Source organism: Telmatherina bonti, assembly GCF_933228915.1.
Source record: "Telmatherina bonti genome assembly, chromosome: 13".
Taxonomy (NCBI): Eukaryota; Metazoa; Chordata; class Actinopteri; order Atheriniformes; family Telmatherinidae; genus Telmatherina; species Telmatherina bonti.
In genome coordinates, this window is record NC_136611.1 from 33,985,236 (window position 1) to 33,999,554 (window position 14,319).

Sequence of the window (14,319 nt, forward strand, 5' to 3'; positions counted from 1 at the left end):
TATATATATGTATATATATATGTGTATGTATGTATATATATATGTATATATATATATATATATATATATGTATGTATATATATATATGTGTATGTATGTATATATATATGTATATATATATATATATATATATATGTATGTATATATATATATGTATGTATGTATGTATATATATATGTGTATATATATATGTATATATGTATACATATATATATATATATATATATATATATATATATATATGTATATATATATATATATATATATATATATATAAATAAACTTCCCTTCCAAAACCCCCCCAAAAACTTATATATATGTATATATATGTATATATATATGTGTATGTATGTATATATATATGTATATATATATATATATATATGTATGTATATATATATATGTATGTATGTATGTATATATATATGTGTATATATATATGTATATATGTATACATATATATATATATATATATATATATATATATGTATATATATATATATATATATATATATATATATATATATAAATAAACTTCCCTTCCAAAACCCCCCCAAAAACTTTTCACTCATGTAAAAGTCAAGTTTGTATAGTTTTATTGTGTTAAATCACCTCCCACATGTTTCTGCGTCAGGTAGGGCTGAGCAATGTGACTGAAAAGCTGTTGATCTGGATCACATTAATGACACGACGGAGCTGAAGTTTGTGCCTTCTGTGAGCGACATGCTACATAAGAAACAGCAGTCGCTGATTCTTCTGTTGAATTCTTTGGATGTTTCCTCCAAACATTTGTAAACTGACTGGGAATATTTGTCAGTGTGCAGTTTACAGCCCGGCCACACAGACGGGAAATCGAGGCCTGTTAGCAGCTAAAAGCAGTTACAGCTTGTATCTGCGAAGGCACAATGACTTAATGTTGTGTGTTTGGTTTTCCTCTCAGGGAAGTTGGTGAATGTCCCTCTGGAGCAGCTCCCCCTTTTGTTCAAAGCAGTCTTGCACTCCTGTAAATCCAGCCTGACCAGCTACAGGACCGGCCCGGCGCCCTGCCTGACCGCCTCCTCCGGAAACTAAACACCCTCGCTGGCCGCCCAAGTCAAGAGACTGGGTCGCCTCCTGTGAATGTGACAAGCAGCTAGTTTGTTTATTTCTCTTTTTTTTTTTTTTGTAATATTTTCTTTATAATATTTATTACACGACAGAGCTGAATGTATGCTGATTTACACTGTGCACATGCTTCTGTACAAAACAAATGCTCGTAGATGCATTAGTCTTTGGAGTTTACAAGTGTATATCCAGTTTGCTCAATGTGTCAGTGTTGCCATTGTTAGACTAGACTTTAAAAGAGTTTATTTCATTCAGACGGGGCAGCGAGACACATTTGTGATTTGTGACTACCTCAGGAAGAAGTTGTTGCTATTTTCAGGTACCTTTTCTTGCTTTTAAATGAAGAGTTGCCTAGTCTAAAACCAAACCTGTGGATGCTTTTGCATCTCAATCAGAGACTGAATGTTCAGATGAGCTGCAGAAATCAGAGTTTGAAAAGCAGTGTTTTGCTACACTGGAAATGCAAAATTAATTAGCAAGATTTAGCTACTTTATATGCATGGACTCTCAGATAACCTGCTTATGGGAGGCGGTCCTGTCAATTTAACATTCCATGAGTTAAGGTGACAGCTGTTGGATCTGTGGGATCTTTGGGGAGGGGAGAAAAAAAAAAAAAAAAAGGAGCATACGGGTATTTTTCACAATCATAGACTAGGGATGTAAGGCTTTATTGCAGGGGAAGGGGAGGATAGCTAGCTTTGCTGTTTTTGTTTTATGATTTTTTTTTCTTTCTTGACCAAAGTTTTATGCAATGCTTTTTTCAAACACCCACTGATGGGTCAGGAGCTGACAGCTCAACAAAAAAAATGAAATGAATTTTAAAAAATATCTTTCTTATCAATGAAGGATCAGGATAAGAAATTAATCAATATGTTTCAGAGGGGAGACTCTCTGCTGGAGGGACGAGTATGTCACCAGAATTCATTGTAAATGCTGCTAAATATGCGCATATTCTTGTGCGCTCATATGCATCAGGTGGTCGTGGTGCATCTTTTCACAGGGCTCATTTGTTTCGGGGCTCCACAGCCTTCGTAGTCAGACAACATGGTACATTTTAGCCTGCTGTCAGCACGCCGCATCACCACTGGCCGTGTGGGGTTAACGTGGCAGTCTGCATCTGCAGTTTATGCTCACAAGCCAAAGACGTGGAACGCACGACTCGCACGGCTCTGAACAATCAGTGTGACCAGTTGGTCCTGCTTGCAGTTCTGTTGGCCAACAGAACTGGATTGTTTGTGGTTTTGTCGGTTGTTGTGCATCTGGAAGTTGTTGCATTTTGTAGAATCCAGTTAAACTTTTGCACACACTAATACGAAATAGCCGGAATGGAATCACAAGGACCCGAATGACCTCTGACCTCCACCAAGACAGGCTGTTGTAGAGCATATGAGCTGAACAGGAAGTTAGACTCTACAATCGGTGAAAACAGAAGGTTTTTCTACCCCTGACCCTACCCTTGCCCCAAACCAAACCTAACCCTACCCTTGCCCCAACCCAAACTTAACCCTACCCTAGCACCTACCCAACCCTGACCCTGATTCTACCCTTGCCCCAACCCAAACTTAACCCTACCCTAGCACCTACCCAACCCTGACCCTGATTCTACCCTAGCCCCAACCCATACTTAACCCTACCCTAGCACCTACCCAACCCTGACCCTGATTCTACCCTAGCCCCAACCCATACTTAACCCTACCCTAGCACCTACCCAACCCTGACCCTGATTCTACCCTAGCCCCAACCCAAACTTAACCCTACCCTAGCCCCTACCCAACCCTGACCCTGATTCTACCCTAGCCCCAACCCAAACTTAACCCTACCCTAGCACCTACCCAACCCTGACCCTGATTCTACCCTAGCCCCAACCCAAACTTAACCCTACCCTAGCCCCTACCCAACCCTGACCCTGATTCTACCCTAGCCCCAACCCAAACCTAACCCTGATTCTACCCTAGCCCCTACCCAACCCTGACCCTACCCTAGCTCCAATCCAAACCTAACCCTGATTCCACCCTAGCCCCAACCCTGACCCTACCCTAGCCCCAACCCTGACCCTACCTTAGCCCCAACCCTGACCCTACCCTAGCCCCAAACCTAACACTACCCTAGCCCCTACCCAACCCTGACCCTACCCTAGCCCCAATCCAAACTTAACCCTACCCTAGCCCCTACCCAACCCTGACCCTACCCTAGCTCCAATCCAAACCTAACCCTGATTCTACCCTAGCCCCAACCCTGACCCTACCCTAGCCCCAACCCTGACCCTACCTTAGCCCCAACCCTGACCCTACCCTAGCCCCAACCCTAACCCTGCCATTGGTCAGCTGATTTTCTCTAAGGCTGATCAGATTACAACACCATCACAGCCTTTTTCTGTTTTGTAGCAAAGATAGCGCCCATATGGCTGACAGGAGTTTGTGGAGAATGACTCAACAACACCACCAGTGGGAGGTCATAAGGTCAGCTGGTGGAGTCAGGGGTAACAGGCGACCCCATTCCAGACTGGTCTTTGTGGTTTTGGAGGTGAACAAATTAATTCTTTTTCCTCATTTATCAGAATATCATATGAACTTTGAGTGCGTGACGGGGGTCTTTGTCTTCATAAATCCAGACAGGCAACGTACCTCTGGCTCGCAAGCCCTCTGTGACAGACGTGTCACGTTGTTTTGAGAAGAAAGCCATGGAGAATGGTCTTTATTTTCGGAGTTTGCGACGATCGTTTTAGACCATTTGAGGTGTCCTCACGGATGCTTTTAAGGTTTTAGCCGTTTTCATGACGTACGAACAGTTAGAAGTGCAGATAAAATGCAGTCCTCGCAACGACTCTCTTTTTGCACGCGACGGTGAGGTTGGGGGACCTAGGTGCCGCCCACCGCAGCGTGTTCCTCTCTCTCAGGTCCCTGCTGACCTGGATCTAAACAGGGTAAAGTGAGTGTTATGTGTTGCATTCAGGAGCTCATCAGTGACCATGCTGATGTGCTTGTAGTGTTAGTAGATGTAGTTTCCAGGACATTGTAGGTCCTCTTGTAGAATAAGTTTTTGTTTTCTTTTCCATCTTGTTTCGCTCAAGGTTCCCACCCCACCAACCCTTCATTCAGGGGAAGTGGACGCAGTCTGAAGGTGAGGCTTGCAGGAAGGTTTCTGTCCGGTGGCATTGGTGATGCATGGCGTGAGAGGCGGCGGCATCTTGTCTATGTCGCAACGGCTCTGTTATTGGTTTCCATCTGCTTCTGTGTGGAGCTGGAACCAGTACGATGCACTGGTCCTCGTTCAAACACCTCAGACGGTCTCTTTCTAACTTCTTTTTTTTTTTTTTATTCGATGCGTTTTCATGTATTTTTGTTATTATTATTGTTTTGGGTTTTAACTTTTTTCGCATAGTCTTTGTCATTTAACGAGGAAGGGAAGGGATGAAGACAACCTCTTCATCATTTTCTAAACTTTGAAGAAATTCTCGATTTTTTTTCTCTCGAACATAACTCCATCCATTGTCCTCGGCGTGCAGTAAACGTACGTGTCAGAAAACATCGCACGGGCAGCCGCAGGTTATATGGACAATTCTGCCACATCATGTGGGAGCTTTTTATGGATTCTTTAAATTGTTTTGGAGTCAGCGTTGGATCTAAATTTGACTGAAGTGACATCTGATTTCTTCTGTTAGAAAAAATGTGCAACAGGCTCTGAAAGAACATCCTCAGGAATCTGATCAATTCGCTGAATAAATGTAAGATGTTTTTGTTGCATTTAGCCGTGTTGATAGGTTTTTGTGTGTGTTCTTATCTTGCTACATCTGCCTCCAGCCCAAACAATGGAGCTAAATGGGATTTTTTTGAAGCTGCTCACATCAAGAATGTACCTTTTGTTACTTTCTGCTTTTTAAAGGTTTAATTTACCTCTGCTGCGTTGGTCTGACGATGGGAATGTTTTCCTGCGGTGATGTAACACATACCAAACTGACCATTTTGTCTTCATTATCTCAGGGATAGATGTTTTGATGCAACAGAAGTCTGAGCAAGGTGATGGAATTCATCTTTTTTGTTTTTTGTTTTTTTTTTAAGGGAAAAGACCCTTTAATCCCAGAAACGGTCACTGCGGTGTAGAAACTCATCACTTTCTTGTCGGTGGGGAGAAAAATCACACACTCCAGAGGTCAGAGGGTCAGACCAGGGATTTTATTTTTCTTTACATGGCATTATATGAGCAAATCAACAGCGAGTAAAAGCGGCCAGTTCACTGCCTGACTTCCCGTCACATTTTGATCCACACATGCTGGAGAAAGTCTTCTGTTTTATTTTCTGTATTTGTGATTCTTGTGTGCAGACAAGGGAGATGATTTCTGTACTGAAACTACCTCTTTATTTGTTATCATGTTCCTGTTTTTTTCTTTTATTTATTGGTTTCATTGCAACAATGTTCTGTTATTGTGTCTCTACAATCACTCGGTGACCCTCGCAGAATTTTTTTTTGTCTTTATAAATGGCGTTGCCTCATATCGCTCTCTACCTCAGACACGCTTTCTTTCCAGCCATCTTCTTCCCTCTGTTTTTTAATTTCTTTTATTCTTCATTTTGTGTTAAATTAGCATCATGGCATATTTCACTCCGGCCCTCTTATCATGAATCCATTTGCAATGATGAAAGAATGTCAATGACGTGCCGATTACACCTTCACGTGATGCATCCTCGCTGCAGCGACTCAGTGCTTTATTTCTCTGCGTTGACATTATCAGAAAACGCCTTGTTATCTTGTGAATGGCTGTTTGCTGTGTACATTGTATTCTCCTCACCATGATATGCCAGCGTGTGTGTGTACGTGTGTTTTCTCTCTTGTTTTTTAATCCCCGTTGTGTTCCTTGATTGCCGTTCATTGGGAAGGCGGTTCAAGGCGACACTCAGCGCTATCATATCTGCCTCTGTCGTTGCTGCTTGTGATCGATTATCAATCGGAGAATGGAACCGTGGTCAAACTGACATCTCCTGGTGTTTACATGCTCGCTGGCTCGCGTGACCCTGGCGCTGTGGCACGAGACCGTGGTGTTATCACTGCGGTTGGATGCAAGGCGTGACGACACCCAGCAGTGGGTGTGCAGTCGGAGCTGCTTCTGCCGTTGAAGCTGCACCTTGTGTTGTTTTTCTTCTCTATGTCGACTCTGAAATCTAGGTTGAATTGGATTTATTCAATATCTCACCTTGATCTTATTGGGTTCCTGTAGTCTTCGCAACAAACTAATAGAAAATCAGCAAAGGTTTTAAATTTATTCGTTTTAGAAGCAGACCAGCATGTGGTCCAACTGAAGCGCCAGAACCAGGAGCACAAGATGAGAGGAGTCTGGAGGGTGGAAGAGTAGAAAAATGATGACGTATCTCAGGGAAGAAAAAGATTTACACTCTGTCATCAGACAACTCAGATGTCTTTGTTTCCTTTAGCTATTTTTTTCTCCTTGGAAATCTCTTGTCTGCTCATGTTACTGTAACTACCTGTGAAGAATGTGATCCATTACGTGTTTAAAGCATGTTTAGAATGTGTTAGGTCTTCAAACCAAATAAATGTGAATGTTATGCAAGTTGGGGTTGTCCTCCGCTTTCTGTGTGTTCACGCTTTGATTCCCCCAGGCAGAAGACGACGGAGGATTATCTGCTGATGTGAGCTGGAGAGACGGGAGCTGTGTGGACCAAAGCGTGGAAGCATTCGTCCCTGACCTCCTGCTCCACACACTTCAGTGCGTTATTGACGTTCAGATGGCCTGTTTGGAAAGGATCTGTACAAAAATCAGATCTGCTCTGTTGCTGCAAGTCGTGGCAAAACAGCAGAAGAAAGAAGCTTTTTAGTGCTCAGCTTTTGGCAAACAGTCATGTAGGTACATTATTAGGTGATCAAATAAACGATGCATAATGTTTACTATGTGGGTCAGACTGCAAGGTACTGCTGGCCTGTCCAGGGTGGACCTGGCTCTCCCCTGATGATCGCTGAGATATCCTCCAGCTTCCAGCGACCCTGATGGGGACGAAGCGGTTTAGAAAATGTCATTTAGACATAGATTATGTCATTTTATTATACTGATCATAGACTGTCACTTTTTGCTTTATCAGGGCCTCATGTTCAACTGCCAGTTAGCAGCCAATCACATGGCAGCATCTAGTCATGTAGACATGATGAAGACGACATTCAATCTGAGCATCAGAATGAGGAAGAAAGGAAATTTATGTGAAATGAAAAGGCATGATGTTGGTCTGAGTGTTTCAGAAACTTCTGATTTTCCAGAGTTTTTCACACACAACCATCTCCAGGTTTACAGGGAATGTTCTGGAGAAGAGAAAATATCCGGCAAGCCGCTGCTGTCAGGACTAAAATGTCTGGTTGATGTCAGAGAAACAGAGAAAGTTTAATAACTCTGGTTCTCTGAACAAACAACACGTCCAGCGTGGAAGCAGATGGTCTCCAGCAGCATCATCTCCACCATGACACAACAGCTCAAAGGCACCAACAGAAGCTTGTTAAAGCATCCATCAAGTTAACAATCCTGAACATTTAACCTGAGGATGAGCACAGTTTGCTTCGTCTGTAGTCTGAGGATCAGTCAACGTCTTTCTTCTCAATCAGCTCAGTGACACTAAAAATACACGCATAATGAACACAAATAACATGTAAGACTTGTGCAGGTATGATATCATCTTTCTTCCTGTGATAATATGTAGCAACGCTGCTCTTCTGTCTGCTTGGACCCAATCAGCAGCAGATCTGATGGCGTAGCGTCAACCTCTCCGGTATTTCTGTCAATTACTCATGACATTTTTCCTCAGATACAGCTTTTAACAATTTACCTTCTTCTTATATATTTATTTTTTTTTTTTTTTTAAAAACATAATCTTAGCATAAAGGAATGAAGAAAATAAAACCCAGGCATGCATGTGGAGAACGGCTCTGACCTCCTCTATGGGGCGGCTCAGAGAGGAAGCCTTAAAGCTTCACCTTCCTCAAGTCGCTCCTCTTGCTTTCATTGTGCGCTGCTGTTATAAATAAAGTCATTTCAGGTCTGTGATGCTGAGAAATGACAACCTCAGGGTGAGACTGCTGGAAAGCTTTCTGGAAACCCTCAGACACCGTGACCTCTGCGATGACACGACACACACTACTGCTGCAGATAAATACCACGTAAAAAGCAAACATTCGCAGCACTGTTTCCCAAATAAAGGTAGAAAAGTCAGATTAACGACAGCGTTGTCTTCATCAAGCTGTTTTCCTGTGGTAAGTTACTGGTGATGCAGCTCAAACCCTGAAATGTTGGCTCGCTGTGGAAAAACCAGCACGCAATCTGTGCATCAATTTAATAGTTGAGTCCAACTCAATCTCCCATCCTGTGATTGCTCATGATGGGAGATTGAGTTGGACTCAACTCAATCTGTTGGTTTCCTTATATAGGCTATTATGAATTGGCCTTCATTATGTTTTCCCCTCTGTCTGTAAAGCGTCTTGAGATGGCCGTGATTTGATGCTATATAAAGTTGAATTGAATTGACTTAAGTTTTTTTATTATTATTTTTCAATTCAATCCAATGATCTACAAGTAAGAGGATCAATCCAAATGGAAAATGTTGAATTGAAATCAAATGTAAATATATATATATATATATATATATATATGTATATACATATATATATATATATATATATATATATATATATATATATGTATATATATATATATATATATATGTATATATATGTGTGTATATATGTATATATATATGTGTGTATATATGTATATATATATGTGTGTATATATGTATATATATATGTGTGTATATATGTGTATATATATGTGTATATATATGTGTATATATGTGTATATATATGTGTATATATGTGTATATGTATATATATATATGTATATATGTATATATATGTATATATATATATATGTATATATATATACACAAAAAGTTAGGGATATTTGGCTTTCAGGTGAAATTTATGGAAAATCCAATATGTTCATGCTACAGTGATATAATATCATAAAAGTAAGACATTTAAGTAGAAGGATGCACTACTGATTTCCTCATCTCAAAAAATTCATTCAACACAAAAGGTAACAACAATGGTAGTTACACCACAACAAAAAATTTGAACGTCTCAATATCTGGTCATGTGCCCTTGAGCATCAATTACAGCTTGACAACGACGTCTCATGCTGTTCACAAGGCAACTTATTGCCTGCTGAGGCATGGCATCCCACTCTTCTTGAAGGGCAGCCCTCAGGTCATTGAGGTTCCGGGGTGCAGGGTTTCGAGCCTCTACACGACGGCTCAGCTGATCCCACAGGTTTTCAATGGGATTCAGGTCTGGAGAGAGTGCAGGCCATTCCATTTGAGGTACACCAGTCTCCAACAGCCGTTCCCTGATGATGCGGCCTCGATGAGCAGGAGCATTGTCGTCCGTGAAGATGAAATTAGTCCTGTGCTGTTCATGTAGGGGCACAATCACTGGATTAATGATGTTATTCAGGTAGTATGGGCTTGTCACTGTACCATTCACAAAGTGTAGGGCAGTTCTGTACCAAGTGGACACCCCTGCCCACACTGTAACACCGCCGATTACACCTTCACGTGATGCATCCTCGCTGCAGCGACTCAGTGCTTTATTTCTCTGCATTGACCTTATCAGAAAACGCCTTGTTATCTTGTGAATGGCTGTTTGCTGTGTACATTGTATTCTCCTCACTATGATATATATATATATATATATATATATATACATCAACCATACATACACTGTATGTATGGTTGAGCTCAGAAATACAATTAGATTTTGATGTTTTATTTGTTTTTAGTGATTTGATATGAATGGAAGTAAACAAATCAGCTCAAAGAAAACCGTACTGTGGCAGCAAAACCCTTATCCACTTACAATTTACTGTTATATGGCGGTCAGACTGGGAATTTACACCCCTAACAATTTCTAAATACCCTTTTTCCTTGTCCAGATGGATGAACCTCCCCATCTTTCCTTCTGAGACCTCTGCTTTACATAAATATTTTACCCAGCTGCAGAATTATCCTGCAGCTGTTTCTAAATAACAACTCTTTGTTAAAACCTCTGGAATAGAAACATTTAAATGGAAAAGTAAAAACAAGAATCCAGAATATCAAGCTTGTCTCAGCAGAACACCAGATTCTCATTCTGCTTGCTTAAAGGCTGGAAAAGACAAAAAATAAAAAAAATTTAAAAAAAAAAAATCTTTCAGTGCCATCAAACTCAGGATAAACTGATGGATGTTGATGACTGTCCATGTCGGGAGGGTTGTCAGTTTTCTGGTTCATGAGATCTCCCATCAGACTCTGTTTTTATTTACATCTAACAGCGTTTAACGGCTTTTCTTAAACTGGACTTGTTGACCTGATAATGGTTCAAACCAGATTTATCACATGATTTCAGTCACTTCAACTTTTAAGCTCCAGAAACATCTCCTGATCAGTTTGCATGCATCGTGCTCTGTCTGTGACCGGTACTGGCAACCATTTCAATACTTAGAGAAAGCAGTTTGTCACTGGTAGATGGATGACCAAAGAAAACAAAGCGCAAACTGCAAAGAACTCTTACAAATGACTTAAATACACATCATTAGCTTAGAAAATCATAAATAGACTGGATAAGCATGATGATTTAAGTCATAAAGAAACATTTCACATGCTAACAGACCATGTCGCTGCACACACACACTGATGCATGCAGGTTATCTTGTCAGTGACTGATGGTTGTCATCGGAGCTGCTGATTGCATCATGAGTGTGCAGCAGGCCAGAGGTCCAGGAGGCATTGCTTTATCTCTTCAAGGCTGATGGAGTGGCTTTTGACAGGCTGTCCTGACCCCTTAGAGTCCCCCCCTCCCCCTATCCACCCATCTCCGCCGTCCCAGCACACTCTAATCAGATGGCAGTCAGTCAAGGCTGCCGATCCCCCTGGGCACAACAACACTGCTGAGGGGGGTAGTGGGATGGGGGAGAGGATGGGTCTCCTACATGATTATATAAGAGTGCAGAACCTGAGCAACACTGTCAGCTGATAAGATCTCCCAGAACATGTTATTATCAGTGAGCTGGGTGTTTATTTGCCTGATCTGTTGGTGTTTCTGGTTTCACCTTGGCACACACCATCAGTCACTGCCCTTCACATGTGCCAACCACTGCGGCTGTGTTATCTGTACCTAACGTCCAACATCCTCTTTCACTATGATAAAACACACCAAGATAAGATTCCTGGCCTGGACCGTAGATTCATGGTCCGAACTCGGCTTTGATCAGAATCACAGAGGCAACCAGCAATCTCTGATGGGCGATCCACTGGCTTCTTTTCTCTTGCTGTTAAAATAATGACACACTGATAGTTTTATTCATCTATTTTTGTTTTTAACTGATAAAAAATAAAGCTTTGAAGTTCAAAAATGGTTCTTTTAAGCTTGAGATGGTAAAAAAAGAAAGAAAAGTGGCACAGAGTGCAAACCAAACATCTAGAAGTGACACCTAAACTAGTTGTACAGAAGCAAAGACTGAATGAACAAATGAGTTGCTTTTAGAAGATTCAGTGGTGAGGGTGCCATGGTTAGTTATAAAAGGAGTATTTACCAAATACTTAAACTTACATAGCTCAGTTTGTTTACTTGAGTTAATAACATCATGAAAAGATTCCAGGAAGTAAAGGTCCATTTCATCAGGACGACAGCAGTTAAACAAGATGCACACACAGCTTCCCACACTGGCCAGGCACCTGGCACAGTGCCGATTACTGAACCAACAACCAGGCTGCAAAAAAGGTTTGTTCTACACAAGAAAAGTCTTAACTGGGTAGAGAAAGGTATTACTTCTTCTTTGTGAACCTTGTAAGTTGGCAAAAGGTTGGATTTGCCTGAACCGCTGTTTTACTTAAATGTAAATTAAGTTATTAAAGAATTTTAAAAGAAACAAAACGCTTAGCTTGGTGTTGTCACTGATCACAAAATTTGATTTACTTTCATAAAGTTTTTTTTTTGTTTTTTTTTTTAATGCAAACAAATAAACAAGGATACTAGATCAAATAATCATTCAGCTTCAGAAAGGGAATTCTACAACGATAAAAACAGAAAGACTCGGACAAATGTATGCTGGATGTGGTGGCGGTGTTTAGCTCTGATGCGACCACCAACCCTTCCACCAGGGTCCCTTTCTGATCTGGCCCTATAGGGTGGAGCTTGACGCATTCTAATCAGGGATTGGTTGAAAGAAATGTCACTGTCTGTGCCCCGGGCTATAAAAACAAAGCAGCAACAGCACTATGTTTACATACACAGTGGGTTTTCTGTACTTTATAGCAACAAGCCAAAAAAGAAAGAAATCAAACCACTGGATGTCCAAATTCAGCTCCGTTGTTTCTGTTACGTTCTTCTTTGTTATAATTTTACCCTTTAAAGCAGGAGCGGTCAGCCCCCGGTCCTGCATGTGTTAGTAGTTTCCATGCCGCATCACACATTTTATTTTTATTCATTTAACATTTATATAACCAAGTAAAATCAGTTGAAACCAACTTTTCATTTACAATGATGACCTGACAGGAGGCTCCAGCAATTAAACAAAAACAGACAAAACAAGACAAGATCAAACGAGGACAGAGAAGAACGGGTCAAATAAAGTCTCAAAACCGAAAATAAAGAGATTATGAAGTTAAAACCGCTTAAATAACCATAATGGCTGATTAGCAACTAGATGTTAAGCTGTCATTAAAAGGAAACTGATGGAACAAACGGACCTCGCAGCTTTCTTTTCATTTTCTGACAGGAAATTTGACACTTTCTCTTTACATAATAGTCATCAGTGAAGACAGGCTAAATTAGTTTGCTTTATTCTTAAATATCTTAAAGAAAAGTAAAAAAACCAAAATACTTTATAAAATAACCATGAACTACACACAACCCAGGAAATGAGTTGCCTCACTGGACACAAAAACCAAGTTTTTTTTGTCGCAGTTTATTGTCAAATGACAACTTTTTACCATCCAAAGTGCTTCCCTTTGTCGGTCATGCCAGGAACTAGTGGCACCAAGTTTCCTTTGCCAGCTTGTACTGCGACGTGCCGAACAAAGGAAAGTAATTAAAGAAGAACAAAAGAAGGCAGTGGGCTCCGGACATTCACAGAAAAATATACAAAACATACAATTAATCCAAAGCCCTTTAGGTTATAGAAATGATAACTTCAGATCTTTACAAACACCCACATATGACAGAAGCTCCTTTTTACCACGTCTAATACTGTGACTCGTACAGCAGTTCTTGCTATTCATATGAGGACGTGGTAGTATCCAGTCCACCGTGTACTTGTTAAAGGTGGAGGTTTCTTTAGTATTCTTTACTCTGCACTGAGCAGTTTAAGAAGACTTAAGCTGCATAGACCTTTAAAATAATACATTTTTTCCAAAATGTTTATGCCTTTTCAAACATTTATTTATGTTTCATCCTAAAAGTTTTGATGTTTTTCTGACTTTGATTTATGTATTTGTTATTGTTGTTTTTTTTCCCCTCTGCGTACTCTCGAGTTCCATCCTTAGTATCAGAATTGAGTTTTGGCATTTTAGTAACATGACAACCCTAATAGCGACTAATGGAAGGCTTCGTTCGGGGGACGCAACATTCTTCTGAACCAAGATTGCCATAAAGTCGCACTGCTCAAATGATTCGGACCTTTAACATGACATTTCCACCCTCCGCCAGAGGAGGTGCTGCACCAAGAATCACTGAAGGAGAAATCGAGACACACAACAAAGAAGAAAAGTTGATTGTCTATTGGTTAATGCAGAGCACATTTGGTGTCAAGCTGCTAAACGTGGAGCGGCATCAGATCCTGGCAGTCCTGGGTTGACCAGAATTCTCACAGAACTTCCAAATTCTTCCACGCTGGACCGAGAGACATTTCTCCCATGCAGTTCTGTCAATCATCCCTCACACACTTAAGTTTTAGGTGTGTTTCCCCACGATCCTCTTCACTGAACACAATACTTACCTTGCTTTACAGTCCGTTTCCTGAATTTGGTGTGTTTGAAATGGACCGAGACTTGAGTCTGTTGGCCGCTTCTTTGATTCAAATAAGAATTTACAATTACGTTTACAATTCCCCAAAGGAAGTGGACTTTCCAAGCAAACGGACCAGGACCGAATTAAAAAAGCTGCTGAGACTCCATACATGTGTAACCCACC

General features: G+C 40.7%; 1 protein-coding gene across 1 annotated transcript in view; it reads left to right on the forward strand.

The window, feature by feature from the left end:
• Nucleotides 1-1,071, forward strand: part of nr6a1a (nuclear receptor subfamily 6, group A, member 1a) — a gene marked incomplete at both ends in the record, with an annotated part of 125,451 nt that extends 124,380 nt beyond the window's left edge. The window contains one exon of the mRNA XM_079250968.1: nt 941-1,071. Coding sequence (XP_079107094.1) covers nt 941-1,071 — 131 coding nt within the window. The remainder of the gene's footprint in view (nt 1-940) is intronic.
• Nucleotides 1,072-14,319: the final 13,248 nt, after the last annotated feature.